At 43.2% G+C, this 23,693-nt stretch overlaps 1 protein-coding gene across 1 annotated transcript; it reads right to left on the bottom strand.

The window, feature by feature from the left end:
• Positions 1 to 8,994: 8,994 nt before the first annotated feature.
• On the bottom strand, positions 8,995 to 13,699 carry HOXC10 (homeobox C10). The gene is made up of 3 exons (XM_032211393.1): positions 13,126 to 13,699; positions 12,826 to 13,014; positions 8,995 to 9,272 (listed from the first exon to the last, which is right to left on the bottom strand). Exons 1-3 carry the CDS (start codon positions 13,697 to 13,699, stop codon positions 8,995 to 8,997), a joined length of 1,041 nt encoding a protein of 346 aa, XP_032067284.1.
• Between the last annotated feature and the right edge of the window lie 9,994 nt (positions 13,700 to 23,693).

Genomic DNA, 23,693 nt, shown 5'->3' with positions numbered 1-23,693 from the left:
TCGAGGCCTAGGCCAGGGATCCGTGGAAGCAACCGCAACACCCACAACCCACAGGGGAGCTCCCAGAATTCCCCTAACAGCCGCTGGATTCAGGCTTGGGAACCACTGGAGGAGAAGGTGGAACCGGAGGAGAGCCAGAGAAACCAACCTTCTTCAGCGATCTCTCCCGAGGCTCTGGAGCTAAAGGCACCCATTCCCCCAAGGAATCAAAAGATATCCCACTCGCCCCCCTCCGCTCCGCCACCCTTGGGGCGCATTCCTTCGGCCCCGGTTGCCCAGTTATCTCAATAAACACCGTCAAGTTCGGATTTAAAAAAGAATCCGTTCCCCCCCCCTCTCCAAACTCCCACTCCCTCTTCCGGGGAATTGCTGAAGCCGCTTTCTCCTCCCCTGCAAGGCCCCGCGGTTGTAAACTGAAAGCACCGCGGGGTTGACAGCCCTTCAACGTCCCCGCCGCTTAATATTTTCCCCGCGTGGGGACGTCTTTCTCCTCTAGTCCTCTCCCCCAGCCGAAGCCCCCGAGTGGAAGAAAAGGTAGATAGCGCTGTTGAAACCAAACGGGCTAACTAACGTCCACGGAAACCGGCGGCGATGAGGCTTGTGGCCTGGCTTGTGGCGGGCTATTCTTTAGGGTCCCTTATTTTGGGGGTGGGGGCTGAATTCCCGGCCTTCCCTTCCCACTTCCCACCTCCACTTACTTTTATGGATAAAAAACCGCGGCGGACAAAAAGAACTGGGCTCCCCGAGATTTCTCAGTCATCCAAATGTTTTTTTTTTAATGCCCAGAGCAATGGAACCCTACCGTTGTTCTAAGAGGGACAATGGGAGAGGCGGTAATTAATAGTAGCAGTGGTGAGGGTGAGGAGGAGGATGGTGCTGGTGAAAACAGCAACGACAGCTGGGCAAAGATATCACGGTTTTTAAAACTCCATTTCTTAAACTGCGTGGCTCAGGGATAATTCTGTACAAGCAATGTATTTGCAGGGATAATGGGCTATAGAACTTTACTTCCTGTGGGCATGCTCTCCCCCCTATTTAACCCAAGGATAAAAGGTAGGGAAATGGAAAGAAAGAAAGAAAACAAAAAGCTTGCAAAATGTACATTTGATTTTAAATGTAGTCTCCAGGAGTGCCTGTACCTGTTTAATCACCTCCTCTTTCCCTGCCCTTAAAAACTCTCTTCATTGTTGTCCAGAATTTTGTCAGATGTTATGACTTTAGATGCCAGACTTTTTAGTGCTTTGGTGGCGGGGATGGAAGAACAATAAATTCCGAAGCTGCAATTAAACCTCAGGACTAATCCATTTCACTGTGTTGTGGGTGTTTTCCTTGAACATTTCAGGTTGGAGGAGGAGGAGAATGAAAAGGAAGAAGAAAAAAAAGGAGCAGGAGAGGAAGAGGATGGAAGCAGCAGCAGCAGGAAATTCACAAACGCAAGATGAAGTTGGGAGACATCAAAGGGCAACAGTGTTTAAATGAGACGTAAAACGGTCGGTTCTCTGCACCATTATCTCAAATCTCCCTCCCTCTCTCTCCCTCTCCCCCTCCCCCTCCCCCCCTCCCCCCCTCTCTTTCTTTTTTTACAAAAATACCCACAACCTATAGAATTCAAAACAGAATGCATTGGAGACAGGAAGGAGCAGGAACCACAGTAAAATAAATGAAAGCGCACACCAGACCTCCCCAAATGGAGTGCCTGTTAAATAAATAAATAAATAAATAAATAAATAAATAAATAAATAAATAAATAAATAAATAAATAAATAAATAAATAAATAAATAAATACATACATACATACATACATACATACATACATACATCATACATAAATAAATACATACATACATACATGTATACATACATGTATCAGAGGAGACTATCCCCACCTATTTCTATGTTTTAAAAAAACAAAACAAAACCCACCCTCCCACCTCCAGCATTCTCTTTCTTTCTATCCAGGCTGCTCAGAATGGCAGCACAAAGAAGGCAGCTTCCTTGGGCTCTGTTTCAGCCCCACTGCTATCAAGGAGCTTTGCAGCCAGCTAGGTGTTAGTTAGTTCATATAAACGGGAGGTGGGGGGAAGAGACAGCATTTATAAATAAGGGCAAGTTTCAGCCAAAGGCAAAGACGGCATGCTAGCCTCACTTTTCAGAGCCCCCCCCCCCCCAGTCCCAGGACTAGGCCTTGTCTTCAATTAGTGGTACCTGCTGCCCTCCCCTTAGCAGCCCCTCTTAGAGCTGAGTCAGGATACCTTTCCCTTGAGAAACACAACACAGGCAGAAGCGGCTGCCTGCCAGCCAGCCACTCGCTCGCCTACGCTCTGCTTTTCCTGAAACAGTTCAGAATGTTCCTTTGAACTTTCCAGGAACTGCTGGAGTATGGCTCAAAGGTGAAGGCGAATGGGAAGCAGAGCAAAGAGCCCAGGATGGAAGCGAATGTGTGTTGCACAGAGATGATAGATAGAGATACAGATATGCCTCCCTTTCATTCCCTGCCACGCTGTTGGAAATTCATTTTTATGAATGCCCATGCACCCATGTGAGAGCATACCATTGCACACAGCAATGAAAGAAGCCAAAACCTTCACCAACAGTACATGTTTGCAAATGCATGCACTTTTAGAGGTCAAAAACCCTCCACCTGCCAAATGAAAAACAGTTTATTTCGGATTATTGCCTTCCCCAGGTTATACATGGTCTTTTTACAAATTATTCTTCCTCACGCTCTCTTGCTGTAAATACTTCTAGGTATATGTCCATATACGTGATACATGTTTATTTTATACACAGAATAGAATACACAAGATATTCACATGACTCGGGGAAAGACTGTGTATTGATGCAATACAACACAGGCGTAACAACAGTTATACTCTTTGTGTATAAAAATAAAAAGGCATACATGCACAAAACTTTATTTGGGAGCATCCACTGAGCAATCACTGTATTTAGATAGGTATACACATTTATTGTATCATCTTATGTAGATTGTAGTAACTTACAGAAATAGTTATACATGACATTGCATACATTATATTGTACATAAGACATGTGCACCCCTATTCCATACCAGCATCTTCCATAAATGCGCAGGGGAAAAACCCAGACCTAGATAAAACTGGAAGAAAGATTGCATGTAGGTTTGCACATCAAACTCTAGGTAACAAAAGAGAAACTTTTTCAAGTCACACCTGCTGTGAAATGCAGAATTACAACAACACAGACACACGCAGGCACATACACACAGGAGAAAAACAGGAAATGCACGAGGTTGCTAATATTTTATAAGCATAACAACAGCAACCCCCTCCCCAAAACGAAACATATATAGCAAGCAAGGAAAAACAATATTTTTCTGAGAGAGGAGAGGGAGAAATGCACAAAACAGCAAGAAATCTTTCTAATTACATCTGTTCTGACATTGGAGATTAAAAAGCAGGCTGCAATAATGTTTAAGTCTCTAAATTCTTCACTCACACCCAGCTCTAATAGAATCATTTAAAGGGGGAACACACAGTAGGGGTGGCTTTAATTTTTATTACATTTCTTGAATTGGGTCGATTAAACATACATTACTTTAGGTCTCCCCACCCCCACCCATGTGAGAGGAAATGTGGGAAACACATAGAGATAAACACATATAGGTGTATTCACAGATGTACGGATACAAAGATATACATGTATGTCTGTGTGTGTGTGTGTATATATATGTTGCATTTGTGCTGATAAATAAATATACATATACACACACATATATACATAAAGATACACACACACACACAAACAATCACACTACACATGACTGAAGGATACAGTACCATTACCCCATTCTTCTTTATGTTGCTATAGGGGGTATATTTACAAGTAGACGGAAAAACGTTCCTATCTATAGCACACAATGACGTTATTCAATTATCACAGGACCTTGACGAATAATTAAAGCCTTTGACGAATAATTAAAGCCTTTGACGAATAATTAAAGCCTTTGATCGAGCCATTTATCTGCAGACCCCTGACTTTACACTAAGCAAGCACAATAGGCGCACTCCAGCTTTACAGTTTACTTATTAAAATGTTTCAAAATCGGAGGGCGTGCGTGGTTGTATTACTTAACATTAGGGGTAGCGAGAGGTTTCGAAGAACGTAGCTCCCAGTACATTCGCTGGCACCCCAAATCGGGGCTTTGGTTTTCATATCAGAAATAAGAGAGGAGAAAAACGATGAGCTGACAACTTACAGTCGCCATCCTCCCCCCAGCCCCACCCGTTTTGTGGTATTTTGTCAAGACCAGGTTGCGCCTCTCCTTCGAGAAAGGGAATCCATGCACCCCAACCCTACCCACCCCACCCGTCAATCTCAGAGATTCAGGTCACCCCAAATCGACTGCTGAAAGTTTGCTAAGGAGCTACTATCAGAAGGGACGGTAGAGGAGGGGGGGACAGTGAAAACAGTGGCGAGAATCACAGCAGTAGCAATGTAACCTTTCTCCAGTGAAAGAGCAGAGGTACATCCTCCCTGGGGTGGGGGTGGAGGGGGGAGAGATTTTATTTATAATTTAAAAAAATTGTATAGAAAGGAGCCGTCCTAGCGCTTGACTAGGAATCATGGTTTCCCCAAAGACATCTTTGTACTTAAGCTGCGGGAATGTATTTCTTGTCTGTTAGAAGTATACAGCAACCTCTCACCCCAGGCTCCTGCCCTTGTCCCTTGCTCTCTCTCGCTCTTGTTTCCTGTCTTTATTCAAGAATCTTAGGTTGCAGACCACTGGGTGAATTCTTCCCCAAATGCTAGTTTGCCTCTTTCACGCTTTTCTCCTTTTTTGGGTCTGTGTGTGTGTGTGTGTGTGATGGAGGTAGTGGAATAAATCTCCATGAATTTCCCCCCGAATATAAACCTGAACCCCATCTGGAAGGATAAAGCTAATTTAGCAGCAATTTGCTCGGTGGCCAAAAATCTCTCTCTTTCCACTTCGATCCCGGTATCTTTGGATTTTTCCTGAAAAATCTCCACGCTCACGTGCGCGCACGCACACACAGCCCAGTTCAAATCTCAGCCCTCCGATCCACCAAAGCAACAACAATCACCATTACAACAACTTGTTCATCCCAACACATTCCCATTTTTCTTCGTTCTGGGGCTACTTAGCTTTCCTAGCCCCCGGTGGGAATGGAGGCAGGAGTAGATCCTGAGCTCACGGTTTTGCTCCCCCTGCATTTTTAAGAGGCGCCGTGGTTAAACCTGAACACGATCTCGAGGAGGGTCTGTGAACCTAGAGTACCGCTTTCCCGCTTTGTTCTTCAAGCCATCTTCAAGCCAAGGAGCATAATAAGACTATAATTTATCTAAGTGGATTCCCAGAGTCCCGGGCAGGTTATACCAACAATAGATTGCCATTGGGAGTCAAGAGGCCGTGATTTCAGTCTTCCCCGGCCATTTACCGAACACCTGCGTTCAAATAAACGGGGCTCTCGCACACACCATAGCCTCCGCTCGCTTCTCACCAAACTCGGATCATTTCGGAAACCAGGATGCCGAAGAACCCAGGTGGGACTTCCGAGAAGGAAAGCAAAAAGGTGGCACCCGATCCCGAAAACCTCTAAGGGCTACAAATTCAGACAATTCTTCCGATCTTAAACTTAGAAGCATTAATCACCCGAGAAATGTTCAGAAAGGGACCCCCTCCATGTTTGTCCGTCTGGAGAGCCCCGTCGGCCAGAAACAACAGCAAGCAGCGAGAGTCATCTTAAATCCAGACGAAGCAGATCATAAGTGCTTGGGGAATTGTTGGGAAGTATAGGAAGCCGTGTGGTGAGTTGGAGACGGTTATGAGGTTTGGCGAACCTGCGTCCCTGCCCCCAGAAATGTCCTCCTGTCCCCCCTTCTCTCTCTCTCTCTCTCTTCCTCTTGCTAATTCCCCCCCCCGGGGGGGGGGCGAGGAGTCTGTCTACGACCATTTGCTCGCTTTGCCGGCTCCCTGCCTTAATAAAGGCTCTTTCGTCTGGCTGCGTCTGAGTAGCAAAAGGAAAAGGAAAAGAGGGTCAAAATTAAAAGCGGGGTGGGGGTGGGGTGGGGGGGAAGGTTGCCCTTGATGAAGACTAACTGACGTAATTAAGGCAGTTTCTTGTTGCCGAGTTAAAAGCCAACCCCAACAACATGAAACTACCTAAACCACGGAACAGCTGCAGAAAAGGGCGAAAGATCCTCAGTCATTTCTGCCAGAAAGAGAGAAAGACAAAAAGGGATGGAGGGGAAAGAGAGAAGGAGAGAAAGAGAAGAAAGAAGGAAGGAAGGAAGGAAAGAGAGAGAGAGAGAGAGAGAGAGAAAGAAAGAAAGAAAGAAAGAAAGAAAGAAAGAAAGAAAGAAAGAAAACATCTTAAGTCCCTTCGTAGGTTATGCTTCAGGATACCTTTCTCATTCCACGTTAGAAACTAAGCACAGGAATAACCAAGCCCCTAAGAAAACATACTTCGAATTAAGGCCACATCTTTAATCTCTTCATTAAGATTCCCCCTCTCCTCCCCCTCCTCTTCCCCCACCCCTCCCCTTCCTCCCTCTTTAATAGAATCTGCATTCAGCTCTCTCTCTCACTCTGGTTGTCTGTGTGTCTGCGGTTGAGCCGCTAGTGTATACTGAATTACAGCACAATCCACTATCCTTCATTGGCAAACTGGCTCCGGTCCGACATTATTCATTTTGCGTTGCATATTGCCATCGCAGCTTCTGTTAAAGAAGGAGGGGAAGAAGAAAAAAGGAGGTGGGGAAGAATTATCCACAAAGGGACGTCTCTGCGTGGGCGTGCGTGTGTGTCTGTGATCCCACAACATTTCAAAATGCCACCAAACGTCCTTGCCTTCCCCTTCTTTGGAGTCCATGTCAGCCAAAACTGTGAAACCGAAAGGGCACGTTCGGGGGAATACCCAACTGTTTGGGGATTGCCAAAGTCCTCTGGCGACCAACAAAAACCAAAAACCTCAGACTCTTTGGTGTCCCTTCTAAAGAAAACTCAACTTCATCAGAAGTAAGTTTTTAAAAAGGGGAAAGAGGAAGAAGAAGAAGAAGAAGAAGAAGAAGAAGAAGAAGAAGAAGAAGAAGAAGAAGAAGAAGAAGACGACGAAGAAGAAGTAGTAGTAGTAGTAGTACTAGTAGTAGTAGTAGTAGTAGTAGTAGTAGTAGAGGGAGGAGAGGAGGAAGAGGAAGAGGAAGGGGTGTGGTGGTGGGGGTGTTGGTGGCCAAGGGGATCAACATGGAAATCTATGCACCACCATTCTTTAGCCATGCATATTCTGGTCGAAAATGAGCTGTCACAAAAGGCACAGGGAAGCCCCCTTGATCCAACCCCCCATGTCCTAAGACACCAAACCAGACGCCCTATCTGGATCAAACCTAGATCGCCTCAAAGTGGAGTTCACATCCACGCTGCCTTTACCTTGAGTAGACGCAGGAAGAGGGGGGAGGGAGGGAGGGAGGGAGAGAAACTCAGACACACGCGATCTCACACACACACAGAGAGAAATCCACTTGCATCTCAGCCATGTATCTCAGCCAAGAAATCGTCTGTCTTACCTTCTGCACGCCTTCCGCCGTGACATTCCCTCGTTCTCTGTGCTAGGCTGGGGAGCAAGAGGTGGCTTTAAAAAAAAAGTGTATTCCTTCTTTTCTTTTTTCTTTTTCTTTTTTCTTTCTCTTTAATAATAGAAAACGATTCTTCCAGAGGAGGAGAGAAAAGGAGCATGTCTTTCCTTTCAAAAAGAAAAAAAAAGAAAGGAAAGAAAAAAAAGGTGGAAAGAAAGACAGACAGGGGAAGAAAAAGGACCCCTAGCTATGAGGAGTGTGCATCCCAAGAAAGCTGCTCTGCTTCTGACTTGCTTCCCTCCTCCACAGTCACCTTTAAATGCATCTTTTACTGCTGCGGCACATTATATTTGCAGATCATAAAATCCACCTCCAGCGCTTACCAAGACTGTCCTGACATTACTGTTTTATGACCTTGACTTATTGTGGTCACCTGGATAATATTTAAATCAACGTTATGGTCTCTCACTTATATTAAACCCGCTAGGATACTCTCCTGAAAGCCTTAAAAGGAGGAGAACTAGGGGGAGAAAATACCCTAGACGGAGAGGGTGGGGGGGAGGAGACGTGCTTTTTGGGCGCGGGGGGGGGGGAGAGGAGGAAATCACTTTGAAAAATACCCAGTTGTCCAGCGTTCTAAGAAATTTATTTGGCTCCATATAGAAAGATACATGCACAGATTCCACATACAGGATATATTTAAATAACAAGTCACCAAAAGAAGAGCACAAGCATTCCCCCGCCCGCCCCCCTTCCCCGCGATAAGATAGCGGTGCTGCCTTCTTCTTTCTTTTTTCTTAAATATAATAGGTGACAGCACCACCTCACTGGAAGGAGACTGCATAAACTACATTGAGTAAGCATTTCTTTCTCATTTCTCTCTGCTATGTCCACATATTCACACGTATGAAATTCATTGGCGTCATTATATCTTTTTTTTAAATTATTGTACAATAGGCAGGCTACACTAAGGTATGAAAAGCAAACTTTGCAACGTAGCTAGTGTCCTAAACATAAAAAAATGGCATAGATGTAGATCCTTCCGTCTTACAAGCGCCCAACACACCCTTCCCTTTGCTTTGTGCTGTTTCTGAATAACTTAAAAACATCTTAGAAGATGTTTGAAAAGCTAGTAAGTAACTATATACATATATATATATATATATAAAATCTCCACATGCTCATACTGATGAATGCATCTCCGCTGTATAATCTGTAAATATCCAAATTACAGACTTTAACACTTAGCCTGAGGTCTCTTCATCCCCCCCCCCTCTCCCCGTCCTCCCTCTTATACTCCTTGCAATTATACCCAGGGGGTGGGGGTGGGAAATAATAATGATAATAATAAAAAAAATACTGCACAAGATTTGCAATAGTTCTCCCCATATAGCCCATCCCTTCCTTCCTCTGAACGTGTTTCAAGTGAAATTAAAATTGGAAGTCAGTTCGCGAATTCGGTTCTCTCTGTTCATTTTCTTGAGTTTCATCCTGCGGTTCTGAAACCAGATTTTGACTTGTCTGTCTGTTAGATTAATACTCTTGCTAATCTCCAGGCGGCGCTCGCGGGTCAAGTACATATTGAATAAGAATTCCTTCTCCAGTTCCAACGTCTGATGTTTAGTGTAAGGGCATCTTTTCTTTCTTCCGCTCTTTGCTGTCAGCCAATTTCCTGTCGTGTTTTCTGCCTTTATATCCTCTGTTAAAAATAATATTATTAAATAAGTATCTATTGGAATAGCAAAGCGAGCTTTCTAGATTCAAGACTACTTTTTTTTCCTCCCCTGCAGCTTCTTTTGCTAATGGGAAATCGCTCTGTCCACTGCTAAAATATAATGGGCGTTCAACCTCCAACTCCTTTTTTTTACTTAACATTTAGTTATTATTATTATTTTTGTTTTAAAAAGCTTGATTAAGCATTTGGGCAAATAACAGGAGCTAAGGGGTCTCAGAAAACTGGGGCTGAAATCCTATTTTAAACAATATTTACCTGGACATTAGCTACATAATGCCAGCTCTTACGGGACCCCCCCTCCCCCCCCCACACACACTTTACCTCTGACACATATGGAAAAACCTAATAGGACTTTCCTCTGGGACAGACCGATTTTTTTAAGCGTCAGATCTATCAGTAGACTCCTGCAGTTCCAAAATTCCATCCAGGTTTAGACAGATTTAAAATAAAATAACTCCAGAGGTTTAAGGATTGTCCCAATTAGCTGCTTGCTTGCACGCCACAAAGCTCCCCAGCTCAGACCCTGCTCTGAAACTGTCTCTTCATATTCAAAACTCGCCAAAAGCCAAACAAGATAGGGTGGGAGATTCAGAGGGTGGGTAGAGATAAATATTTTGCCTGTCTAGGGTGCTTTCTCTCTCTTTCTTCCCCTCCCTCCGTTCCCAATAGTCCAGACTCCATTTTCCTTTGATGTGAAAGCTCTGGGTAGTTTTATTCTGAGTGAAGGTAAACTTTCGATATGACTTTTAAAAAACAAAAACAAGCCGACCAAGATTCATTTGTACCTTTAAAATGAGCCATCTTCCTATCTGTCTGTAACACAGAGACAGACAGACAGACAGACAGGCACATACACAACACCCCGACTTTTTCCAAATGTCCCTTTTTCACAACTCCAACTGTTCATTTCAGCCCCCAAATTCACAAACACCTCCCCAGGTTTCAATTTGGACCTTCTACGACTGGTGGAAGAGGTAATGAGATCTCCCCCTTGAAATGTGAGGGGGTCTACGGGAGTCTTCCTGTCCTAGGATCCGAATTCTTGCCCCAAATTTAGAAATATCAGCAAGCTGCTCCAGAACCGACCAGCGAATTCGGCTGCATGGGAAAGCCTTTCACATGCTTAGCCCTCTGCCATTGAACCCTGTTAATTCTAAGGGTTTGCCTCCCTCCCATCAAACCTTTAACTCCCTTTCCACACCTTGCATAGGGTGTGCTGGATGTACAGTAATAGAAACAGAGAGGAAGACTCCATATAAGACAAAGAGAAGGTGGAAAGATGATAATAATAATAATTATTATTATTATTATCATCGTCATCCCCATCAAAATTCATCCCCCTGCTGGCATAATACACAACAGTTTTGGATTTCCAGCAAATAGCTCTCTTCTTCCGCCAAGGAAGAAAATTAAATAAAACTTTGGAAAAACCGAGGCGGGACATTTCAAACCCTTCATTAGAACTGACAGTTGTGATTAAAAGAGAGTATGAAGTTGTTTGGGTTTTTTCCCCCTCTCTCTTTCTCCCTTCCGAGATCCTAAAAGCCAATCGTATTTTATTATTTTTATTCATTTTACTTTTGTGAATTAAGGAGGCTGGAGAAAGTGTAAGTAAGAAAGCGTTTTGGGACGAGATTAATTTTCAGAGATTAATGACACTGCATATTTTCTTATTTTATTGGTAGATAAAATAATCTATTCTTGGTTGCGCGGAAGAGGATTGGAAAATCCGTTTTAGGCCATTTTCAATAATTCGTACTTTAATTCTATATAAACGTATATATAAAGATGTGGGTGGACTGGAGACATTGGTAGATGTAGATATATACATATTGGCTGTATATATATGTGTACACATGCAAAGTCATGCACGCATTTACATACAGTACAGACACACATATACATGAGATCAGATGAGAGGACGAAGTGCTTGCTTTCTTTGATGGAATTCAAGCAACTTATGTATGAAAAAAGGACTTGGTGAAAGCATGCAGACTAGCACAAGCATGTATGCTTAGAAAATGTACAGGACTCCATATAAACCAACTTGTCTCTATTTGCTTTCTAAGTCCCCCCCCCTCCAATTCAAAGCTGGGTTTTGTGAGGCTATGGAGTCCTACACGCCAAAGTAAAAAACGCCTTTCTTTTTATCCGTAATTATTCCCAATAGTTTTTGGGGAGGCAAAGGAACACTTTGCGTAAAGTTAATCCTATTATGAAGAAAACAAGCTCCACATTTTTAATGCTTCCATTCTCCTCATTCCTTCTCTTCCCTTCCTTCATTGGGAGTAAAGGTGACATAAATTTAATAAATAATAATAATAAATAATACATATTTAAGCCCTCTCCAACCGTTCTATCCACTGACTCCTTTTTTTTAGGCTTCACCTGCAAGATAAATTTAAGTATCTTCTGTGAAAGCCCCTTCTTCATCTCTTCACCAGCTGTTTTTGCTCAGAACACCTTAACTTCAAGCAGAGGTTCCTACCACCTTCGCAAATGGAGGAGGAGGAGGAGGAGGAAAAGGGTGGGGGAGAAGACTTTGTTTCTGCGCAAAAACGACCCTCGAAGCAGCAACCTCGGGGATTCGCGGGGGGGGGGGCATGCAGCTTTGATAATGGAGCTCAACAATCAAGTCCAGTTTGAAGTGTTTGGCAAACCGTTCCCAGCACACCTCACGTCCCCTCCCCTCCGGTCACCTTCGCCCTCAAGCCCGCAGCCCAGCCTTCGCCAGTCAAATTCTCCTCAAGACAATCGCCACGGCCACGCCACCACAACACACAACATCCCAAAGAACTTTTAATGCCTGCTTTTTCCAAGGCTGGGGGGGGGGGGGGAAGGAGAGGAGAGGAGAGAAGGGGGCGAGCTCATCCAGAGAAGCATGTTTGAGAAGTTGCAACCGCTCCTTGAACCACTCCCTCGCCCCTCCGAAGGGGGTCGTTCAGCGCCAGAAACCCCTTGGGGTCTCTGCCTGAGACAAAAAAAAAGAATCCACTTCGTCAACGCAACCAGACCGCGTCGCCTGTCCCTTCCCCGTCAGCCCCAGTTGCTGCCCCCATGAAAACCACAGCACGCCAGGCAGGGCCGTCCACTTCTGGCCAGGATGACCGAGCCACAGACACTGCGGTGCCTCCTTTCCAACGGATTTTAAGGCGGTTGTTGTTGTTACTGTTACCGTGATTATTCTTGCTGCTGTCATCGTGATGGTTTCGTTCTTAAGTGCTGTGGGTGGCGGGGCGCTTCCGAGAGGGGACAGCAAACGTCGCCACAGGTCCCAACGAGAAAAGTTGATGGAGTTGGACTGCGGGCCCAGAGGCTAAACTAGGGCGCAGCTTCTCAAACCATAAGCCTCATCATATTAATAATAACAATAACAATAACAACAACAACAACCACGGCCACCACAATAACAAATAACAACCAGCTCCAAATAGCACCGACCACTAAACCGCTGTCCATTTCCTCCGAGGGTTCCTCTGCCTGGGCAGCCAGCAGAAGGGATCCCCTGTGACCTTACCTTTTGCCTCGTGGTCCGAATTGTCACTGCTGCTCTCGGCACGCTTCTGCCCGCTTTGCTCCGTTTCCGACGGGCTGAGTTTGGCCCCGGGCAGATTCTTCTCGGTCTTGACGTCGCCGGCCGGGCTGTTCTGCAGGTTGGGGTCCGGCTTGGCGCTTTCGGGGAAGCTCCCTGGGGCTCCTGGCTGGGCGAGGGAGGCGGGTGTCGGAGGTGGAGGTGGGGGTGGTGGCCGCTCGGGCGGCGGCTGGGGCTGCTGTTGCGCGGCGGCAGCGGCGGCCGGCGGCGGCGGGCCCGGGGGCTGCTGCTCCCGTCGCTCGCTGGCTTGGCTGAGACCCGCCCTGGGTTCAAAGCCGGCCTCGTAGGCGCTGGGGCTGCTGCCGCTGGGCGCCTTCTCCAGGGAGGAATAGCCTGGGGTGGCGCGGTAGTAGCTAGGCAGGGGCACCTCCTGGTCAGCGAGGCAAGCTTCAGGCATCTGCCCCGGGTAGAGACTGGCCTCGGGAGCGCTTTTCGCCCTTTTCTCGGCATTGTACATGCAACAAGCATTTTCTTCCTTGACACTGGTCGGGAAGGAGCAGGAGGGCAGCTGCCTCGCAACAGGTTGCTCGATTCGGTAAGTATTTTTAGGGTCACACCAGGCGTCTAGCTGAGACAGGTAAGGTGGGTAGGTGTTGAGGGACAGCCCGCCGGCGTGGTTCACCTCGTCTCTTTTGGAAAGAGCCGGGATGATCCCACAGTTCCTCATCATTCCACAGCTGAAGTCGTTCGTAGGCTGCATATACATTCCTTGATTAGAGGAATAATTCTCTCCCCGGCAGGTACCAGCCAACGAGTCCATCAAAAACGAGTTAGGAGTCACATTGTTGGGACATGACATTTTCAGAGAAGGATTTTAAAGAGGAATACTACAGCCAGGGGCTGACATCTTTTTTTTAGAGGGAAAAAAAATATCAGCACCATAATTATCCACGCATCGGTCCCAACCACGTGATAACTAGGCCAATGAGGATTGAAAATGGCCTTGATGATTCAGACGCCAGTGACGTCACCGGGGTCAAGTTGTTTCGAGAGAAGAAAACCTGCGTGGAGCAACAGCGACATCTATCCGCTTCTGGAAGGTAGGGAAGCCAGGACCTTCACATTGAACAAAGGAGAGCGACACGCTTTTTCCTCGAGTTTGTTTACCAATGAACGAACGCGTGTCTGCAAAGAAGTGGGGGAAAATAAAGGAAGTGAACCCGTAAATAGAAGCAAAGTCAAATTCAAATTAAAAGGTCAGCAAAGAATATCTATCTATCTATCTATCTATCTATCTATCTATCTATCTATCTATCTATCTATCTATCTATCATCCATCTATCATCTTTTAAATAAATACAAAAATTGGAAGAAAAACAAATAAGCCAGGAATCGAACACTAAATGAGCTTTTGGACCCTTTGAATTCTTCACCCCAATTAAACTCGAAATGCACAGAAAAATGTTTCTTCGCTACCCTTCTAATTTCTTCAATACTTTGTGGACTCAACATTAGCCGTGGGGCAGCGAGTTTACTTCCCAAAAGTCTTTAGAAAAATCGTTGTCATCGTTATCATCAACTGGAGTCAAAGAAAGACTGAAGCCTTCGGGTGTTTAAACCACTCAAAAGATTTCCATTTGAAAATAGTTATTGACATTTATGCTGTTTTCGTGTTTATTCAAAAAGTGTGGTTTTTTGCCTTTATTGTACGAATTCCACCTTTAAAGGTCTTCTCTTCTAGCATTTGGGGGGGGGGGAAATTTCCTCCTCAAATATTGACCAAAATAACCTGTGTCGTTATTTTAAAGTAGGCATCCACCCTATTTACACTTCTTCCGAAATCCAAACATAAAGCACAAGTTTGTAAATAAACTGGTACGGTATATTAACAAAACTAAAACAGCATTCTTTTCTATAGGATTGTGTGGATTTGAAACCTACTTCTTTCAGGAAATTATCACAATTAAATGAAGTATCAAATTGTGGGGTGTATGAGGAATCTTTTATTTATCAGAAAGAGTGCTTAACCACAATTTTATGCACAATTTTAGTTGATCTTTATTTTTATTGATTGCACACTAAGTTTTTTTAAATGATGGCTTCCTTTAGTTAATTTTCCTTTTCTAGGTTCATTTCCTTTACTTTATATGCTTGCTTTCTCCTTTCCGCCTCTCTTTCTCTCTTTGAACTTAATGATCTCAGAATAATAAATGTTATCTCATAGATTAAGTTATGTTGAACGAGATGTTTTTCTTGTGGCTGCTCTCTTTATTGGACATTTTCTAAATTGGGCTGCAATTAAGTCAAATTGTTCTTTAGCGTATATTAAATTGACTAACATGTTACAATCCCAAACTGACAATCTTGTTGATGATTGCCAGCTTGAGATGTTTTCTCTGTATTTTCCGTGTGAGTGGGCATGAATGAGTATAGTTAAGAAATACTTGCCATCTAACTAAAGATTTTGATACAGATATAAATAATGATCATCCTTATCATAATGACTACAAGAACAGATTCACTCAATGGAAGGGAACCTCAAGATCATTGCAAAGGAATTGAAACCTTTAGAGGGTTCAGAGTCATTTTCAAGGGGTGGATTGGGTATATTTAAAAAAAACAGATTAAATTTTACTCAAAAAGATTGAGAGATGTGGAAATGTGGAACTTAACTAGTTTTGGTTAAATATATATCTAGAGATTTTTAAATAGGCTGAATGGCTGCCTAAAGCCAGCCAAGCTTTTGAAACAACTTTTCAATGACCTGGTTTTACAATTCAATTTGGCTGTTGCTTTGAAAGGACTTGCAAAGCTGGGGGCCCCACCTTCAGCCCCCCCTCCTCCATCCGATCTTCAAGGGTGAGAAGTTTTAATATCTTTAGGCCAAGGAAGTCTTAAACCACATAATTCTATTTGTCTCAAGTCCTCCTTCACACACAAACACCCTCCTCCCCCGCCACACAATTCAAAATACAACATGCTAAGAGCTCTCCTGCACTTTAAACATTGTTTTGCTTTCTTTGGAAAGCTATTCCTGACTTTATAGCCTCTGCTTGTGTTATCTGCATAGGTCTTTTTTTAAAAACCAGTTTGATAGAAATCGTTCGGCTTTATGACATCCCACGAAAATTCCACATAATGTTTATAAACAAAGAATAAAATTTTAGCATGGGAGCCAAGGCTTCCTCATTTATAGGTGAAGAAATTAAAGACCAATATAGTGTGGCATTCTATAGCCTTCTCCCATTCTCTCCCAGTTCTCCCTGCCCCTCCTCCCCACCTCTTTATTTTTGCAGCTTATATAGCTAACTCAATCATTTTTGGCTCCAAAGCTCGAGAGATCCCTTCATGGATGCATTTTTGGGGAGAAAAACTGTCTAGATGAAAATGAAGTGACAATACATTTCAAAGTCTTTCATATCTATATTTTCCACTCTGGATTCTTGTCTGTATTGAATTCCATTCTTTCTCCCCCATGGGAAATAGGAAAAAGGAAGCCCAAATTGCACTCAGATAAAAGCCTGTCAAATAATATTATCCCACCCCCACCCCAGATCTTTTTCAGAGATTCATATATACAGCATTGAGGACTTTTTATCAGATTGAATATAATAGGAGACAGAATAGAAGGGTTTTGAATGTGTAAACCTGGTGGAAATTAAATATTGACTGCCTATTTGTCATTATGATTGCTTCATTAAAAAAAAAAAACCTAAGCAGATTTGTTTCTATCTGTACAAACACATGGAAAACTTTTCAATGTAAATTGGGTTGATAATTGAAGCTTTCCACAAACAGATTGTCCTAATGGCTAATGGAATGGCGAAAACATCAGATTCATTTAAAAGATCGAAGCACACTTCTTAGCTTCGGTTCAGAATATGTTTGTGTATGTGAGTATAAAGAGGTCTTGCTGTATACCAGAGCACGCGAGTGCACGTAGAAGTCCAAATAATACTTAAAGTAAAAAATAATTAGAAGTATGATAAACATGGGTCGTTAATGGAAAAAGAAATAAAATTCATCAGCTTAAGTAGAACCCCCATTGGGAAAATGCTTTGCTCTAATTGCGGAAAATAAATACCAATAAATGCTATTAAAACTTAAATGATGAGGAAATCTCTACATGCTTAACATCTCAATCTGGCTTTTTACATTTCTTTAGAAACGAAACGTGTAGTGCATATTAGGTTTTTTTTTTTTTAAAAAATAGTAATAAAATAAAACCACAAAATAAAGATTGAGGTTGCAGGCTGACCGAGGGTCACGGGGCTTACACCTAAGTAGAATTGATGCTGGTTTGTGTGAGTGCCTTTGGATTCATTAATGCATTTATCTTGGGCCTGGTAGTTATTTGGAATTATTTGACTGAAGTAAAAGTCAGGAAGTGATTAATTTTTTAAAAAGTCAAAGAAACAGGATAAAGTGCGCCCTGCCAGTTTTCTGCCTTCCTGAGTATATGGAGCAATCTGCAGACGGGCTCCCATTGTCTGTAGTGTCTGATTGCTCTTTCTCTGAATGCCAAAGGCAGACAGTTCAGTTGACCCCCCAAAAGAGGTCTTGAAACTAGGTCCCCTGCGCTTCCCTTGGAACAGCCTTCAGCCCCAAAGACACAGGGCACGCGGCTGCAAGGAAGGAATGGGCTGCAAACACACACACACACACACACACACACACACACAGAGGGAGGGAGGGAGGGAGGGAGGCAGACAAACAGAGACAGACAGACAGAGACAGACAGACAGACAGACAGACAGAGAGGGGGGGAGATATGCAGGAACACTGGCACAGTCCTGTCTTAAGCTTCACATTTCCCTTAAAAATCATATACAAGTGTGTGGGTGCAGGCCTGTTCGGTAACGGTAACTCGTACAAAAAAGCACCTACCTCAAACTTTTCATATTGTACTTGTTCTCTTTCCTCCCCATAATTATCTAATCAAGAGTAAAGCCACAAAATGCCTCTTATGCCCGCCATATGTTTAAAAACTCCCCCCTCCCTCTCCCTTAGCCATTTTTTTTATGATAAGCATTCATTTTCACTTCTCGGAAAAAAATTTGGTTAGGAACATTTTAATGATTATCTTAAATTTGTATTTCTGCCTGCTATTATACCCCATGTTGCGAAGGAAATAAATATTCTGATTTATGACAAAGTACACGAGAGTACAATAATAATGATGCAAAAATAAAATCCAACCCTTTAGATGTTGGCTTGGAAAGTGTAAACTATCACCATAAGAAATCTATCAAACTTTACAGTCCGTCTTATATTGTTTCCCTTCTTTTGGCGTAACTTAAGTCGAAGAATTATGGAATGATATTATATGCCTTGAGGTGGTATTGAAAATCTATGCTCTAGTTATTCCTACCCCCAACATAGAATGAACACACACGCACACAGGTATTCATTCGCCCTTTGTGCTTAAGCTCAGAAATTAAAGTTGACGTGCATAACTTCCTCCTACACTATTCACATTCCTGATCATATTACATTTATCCACACACTGTTTTATGTCTATAATAGATAAATATCTTACATGTATGCAGCTATGTACACAAAAAATATTCAATTTCTTCAATTAAGTAGATCAACTGAAGTCTGCGGGGAACAATGCAGCGCATTGTCATAGGATGAAAAATTATATATATATATATATAATTTTTCATCCTATGAATATATATATAATTTGCTATACAATATAATTCCATTTTCACGTTAGAAGTTAAGTGTGACTTTAATCTGGGGACGGAAAATAAACCTTTTAAAATGCTTTCATAACATAGAAATCGAAAGCACTTTGCCTAACTAGCATGCTAATGTTATTAGTATCAGCATTTTGAGACGTTAAGGAGTAATGCTAAAAAAGAAATTAAATTATCTAATAGGTGGAAATATATATATAGGAAGGTTTCCCCCCCCTGTTCCCCTTAAAATGGTATTTTCGTAAGCGCCGAGTCTTTTCTAATGAAAACTATTGTATAAAATGATTGTACCAGAAAAGAAATGAAAGCAAGCAAGCAAGCTAGACATGATATTATATTTTAAAGAAAGAACTGACACACAAAATAAAATACATAAGACTTGTTTATTTTGAAAGGAAGAACCAAAGATTACTGTGAATTACAGAAGGAGCGGCTTTTTTCCAATAATCCTTGGTTGTTCAATGTTTTGAAATACTACATATGTAAAAATAATTTCATTTCAAAATATATATTTCTTCCCTTTTCCTATTTTCTGTCCTTTCCCATTGTTCTCAAACTGATGATACTTTCCCCTATTGTGAGAGAGGATTGTTCACACAAAACCAGAATTAGCTACTTATTTATATTTTTCATTCTGCCTCACTATATTATAAAGATCAGCGGGACTAAGCCGTTGATTTCATTCAACCAAGTGGATCTTAACATAGAGGTGGCAAGTTGGATATTGTGTAAGTACACTGTTGGATCTAGTTGCCCTCTGTCCTTTTTAGAATTTAAATTGTCATGTGTGTGTGTCTGTGTGTGTGTGTGTGTGTGTGTGTGTGTGTGTGTGTGTAATGTAATTGACACACGGGGATTCAGCAATTTATTGCAAAATCATTTGGGCCAAGTCTTAAGATTTACATTAAAATATTGAAAAATAATGGCTCAAGACCAATGCATAAACCCCTTTTTTCCCTTCCTTCCTTCCTTCTTTCCTTCCTTCTTTCTTTCTTCCTTTCCTTCCTTCCTCTCTTTCTCCTACCCTACAAATAACTGTTTCCCCCTCTAAAACAAACAAAACACCAACCAAAACAAACCGCAGGAACATTCTGAACATCAGAGCAATAGTGATCTTTTTTTTTTAAATTTGCTGTAGCAAAGGTTCCAAGACCTTCTTGGGCTCCAAGCTGCATTCTTGTGATTTCATGGTACGATTTGTGAGTTATCACAAGCAGAGAAAGAGTGCTTAAGTCCAACATATGTTGACCAGCCATATATGATCCACCTTTATTAAAAGCATATAAAAAGGGCCTTAATGAGTCGCCATCTTGAGGGAGGATTGGGTTAGCTCGCTTCTAATAAGAAGACTAAAATTATGCCTGGCTTCTTTTCAGATTCAGAGAAAAGTTCAGATTTGTTCAGAAATATTACCTAAGCACGAAAATGAAAAACCTAGCAGTTTTTGTTAGTTCAGATCAATGTCACTCATTAACTGCAGGCAAATATCTTCCATCCATTCATCTATCTATCTATCTATCTATCTATCTATCTATCTATCTATCTATCTATCTATCAATCATCTATCTATCTATCTATCCTCTATCTATTCTCTATCAATCAATCATCTATCTATCTATTTATCTATCTTTCTATATCTTTCTATAGCTATCATCTATCTATCTTTCTATAACTTCTCTATCTATCTTTTCTCTATCCATCCATCCATCCATCCATCCATCCATATCTATCCACCTATTATCTATCTCCATGTCTATCTATCTTTCATTCAATGAATCTATCTCTTCTGTCAAAAAGTTTTGTGCCAGTCAGATGTTCAAAAATAAAAAAGAAGGCAAGAAGCAGAATTAATGGCACATTTAATTGTTGAGAAAGGGATTGTTCTAAAACAGGGGACTAAGATAATATTTTATTTACATACAAAGAGAGGGTTTTTTTTCTTTCCGGCTGCTTAAAGGTGCCTCCCGCTTACGTTCATGTGAAAAGAAGTCAGCTAAATCTCTCTCTGTCTATCTCTCTGTCTCTGTCTGTCTGTCTGCCTGCCTGCCTGCCTCTCTCTCTCTCACTCACTCACTCACACACACACACACACACACACAAACCGCTTCCTTCCCCCTCCCCTCAAAGTCCGTAGCCGAGCGAAGAGGGGCAAGCTTCAAGTCCACTTCCCAAAGCCACTGTCGCGGTTCTTCGGGCTTCCACGGGTCCAGCTTGGCCAAGTTCCCGAACCTAAACAGAAACTCAGCGGGCAGTCAAGTCGGACGCCTTGCCCTGGGCGCCTTATCTTGCAAATCTGGTGCGGTTGTGCTTGACACGTTGCCCCCCCCACCCCCCCGTCAAATAAGGGCTCGCCCTGGGACAGAGCCCGAATTGCTCGCTCAGTCAAGTTCCTCCACAGCAGAGCTCCGGCTCTCTTGCCCACGTTTCTAGCCTCCCGAATCCAGGAGGAAGTAGATACACTTGCCAAAGCCCACCGGCATCTTCTCGCACCCACCCGGGACGAATCCATTTCACACACATTCCCGCCAGCGGTGCTGAAGGTAAAGCTTACAGCTACGATAAGAACGTCGGAAGGGAGATACATTTCTTGCCCTCCAGCCGACCTAAAGGCAGCTGCAGGTCCTCCCAGTAGCCGGCTCGGAGCTCACTTCCACCCCACCCCCTCACCTTGCTCACTAGTCTCCCCGCCAAGACCGCCTCCAGTAAGTTCAGGAGGGATTCCTAGTAGGAGCAGGAAACAGGTTGGCGGTGTGTATGTGTGTGTGTTTGCATGCCCACGCGCGTGTGCGCGTGCGTGTTGGCAGCCAGACGGAGAGTTTCCCCCGCAATTAGCCCGAGGGTCATTAAAGTGCCTTTTCCCTGCAATCCTCGGCCTACGGGGAAGCTTTTCTCCTCCGATCTCTCCGAGCGAGAGGGAGAAAAAAAGAAAAAAACAGTTCCCTTCTGCAAAGGCTCAAAGCTGGTAGGAATGGTGGGGGGAGAGAGAGAGGCGGGAGTGGGGCGGAAGAGGAAGAGACGGCCGGGAAAGGAGAGAGAGGTCGTCGGGGAGGGGTTGCCTAGCTGTAAAACTTTTATGCCAAACAAAGTTATAAAAACTTTCCATGCGTTAAGCTATTAAAAGGTTTTATAACAATCATAAACCTCGTATGTGGCAACGGGTGTCTGGGTGTCTATGCGTTAATGTCCATCTTTTTCCTCTGGATACATGAAACTACTGAGCAGCTGAGTTAAATATGAAGGGTCATAAAACGCCGCGGCTGGGTTAGAAATTTGGGTGGCACTCCCAGACACGCACACGCGCGCGCACACGCACCCCCCTCCCCGTGGCCAGTCCACTTACTTGAACTCAGTAGGCGGGAACATTGGGGAAAAAAGCGACTAAGGGCCTTTCTGATTCCGGTTTATTACAAAAAGGTTAAAGGTGATGGACTTGACTCGCTTGAAGTTCAAAGACATCATATATTCACTTTTTCTCCGCTTCTTGCAACCCCCCTCCCGTTTTCTCCCCCTCCCCCGCAACAAGTAGACTCTTAATGCACTGCCAGGTTATTTGGTTCTTCGGATTTATTTATTTATTTGTTTCAGCTAGAATGCCCTGATTTTAGAGGAAGGTTAAAACGGAGCCGCTTCTGTGGACTCGAGTCTTACAGGACGCCTCTCTGCGGTGGCCTTCCCGATCTCAATTCCCGCATCCAAATAAGAAAGAAGGAAAGAAAGGAAGGAAGAAAGAGAAAGAAAGAAAGAAGGAAAGAAAGAAAAAGGATAGAAAGATAGAAAGAAGAAAGAAAGAAAGAAAGAAAGAAAGAAAGAAAGAAAGAAAGAAAGAAAGAAAGAAAGAAAACCCACCACCCTTCCCTCTTTCCCCTCCCCGGGAAAGCGCATTAACGGGTTAGTCCTACCTCGCACGGCTTCTTAATACCCTTGTAAAGTCCCACATGGTCTATAAACTTGGATTTTACAACTGGCATTCCATTTTAGCTGGAGAAAAACTTTGAACTAGGCCTCCAGTTTCATTGTGTCGCAGCCCTGGCAAAAAGATGTGGGAGAGGAGAGGAGGGGGCGAGTGGGGGAGCCATGGGAGGAAGGGGAGAGGTCGGAATGAGAGCGTGTGTGTGCGGGGCAAGGGTTGGGGGGGGGAGGAAGCTGGAGAAAGGCTCAGCAAAGGCACTCTTATTTGTTTACTATTTACTGCGGAAGTCTTTTTCTATGGCCAGACGGTGGTCATTAAGGAAAAGTAAGCTGTTTAGGGCTGCAGGCTTTATTACAATGTCTAGACTAGTCGCCTCCTTTGTCCAGACAAAACTGCCGCTGTGAAGGTATCTTGACTGGACTTTGGGACTGGGGGAGATGCGCCTTATTGCACCTTGGCTGAAAGTTTTCCTTAACCTTGAAAAGGTTTCCCCGCCGCCGCTTTGGAAAAGGAAGAAGGGCACCTTGAAGTGGCGCGCCATTTTGTTTTCTCAGTTGCCAGGATCGTTTTTTTTCTTTCTTTCTTTCTTTCTTTCTTTCTTTCTTTCTTTCTTTCTTTCTTTCTTTCTTTCTTTCTTTCTTTCTTTCTCTTTTCCTCCCTGCCTTCCCACCCATTCGTATCACCTCCACCCCCTCAGTTTTATAACATGGACTTCATCAGCCTTTCAATATTATTTTGGCTAGTTGTGAAATAATCATCTTCATATAATCATCTATAAGGCATCTTTATATTAAGCACATGTGCAGACTTTCTGAATCTTTGAGGGAGTTTGTTACTTTGGCGTTGGGGGCTCAAGTGCTGGCTGGAAAGAAGACAATCCCAAACAGAACAGAGAGAGAGCGGGAGGCACAACAATTCCCACCCAGTATTTTTGTGAGCAAAATATATGATAGACAGGCAGGAAGATAGACAGATAGAGAGAGATCGAGATATAGACAATCCTTACCTCATCTAATAGAAAACATTTCTGTTCAGATAATCCATCCTTGCTTCACGATGAAATTGGAAATGGATCTAACAAGCAAGTTAAAGTTTCTCACCCGTTTTAAACTTGAGCATGTACTTGCGGATGTCCCCATAGTTTGATAAAACCCCAAAGGTCCACTCGAAGTAATTTAATTGAATATAATCTGTGTTAACAGTTTATCAGCCACTGTATGAGCGAACATATTTTGAGC

The sequence above is a fragment of the Thamnophis elegans genome, chromosome 2, assembly GCF_009769535.1.
Source record: "Thamnophis elegans isolate rThaEle1 chromosome 2, rThaEle1.pri, whole genome shotgun sequence".
NCBI classification, from domain to species: Eukaryota; Metazoa; Chordata; class Lepidosauria; order Squamata; family Colubridae; genus Thamnophis; species Thamnophis elegans.
The sequence above is the reverse complement of the archived record's forward strand: the minus strand, read 5'-3'. Positions and strand labels throughout refer to the sequence as shown.

What these genes read in the sequence shown, in the direction of transcription:
- HOXC10 (XM_032211393.1), bottom strand. Translation starts at nt 13,699, where the DNA reads ATGTCATGTCCCAACAATGTGACTCCTAACTCGTTTTTGATGGACTCG. An exon ending in CAGCGAGCGACGGGAGCAGC is followed by an intron (nt 13,015 to 13,125) that starts AGCCCCCGGGCC and finishes CCGCCTCCCTCG; the next exon opens with CCCAGCCAGGAGCCCCAGGG. An exon ending in TTCGGACCACGAGGCAAAAG is followed by an intron (nt 9,273 to 12,825) that starts GTAAGGTCACAG and finishes TATTTTTAACAG; the next exon opens with AGGATATAAAGGCAGAAAAC.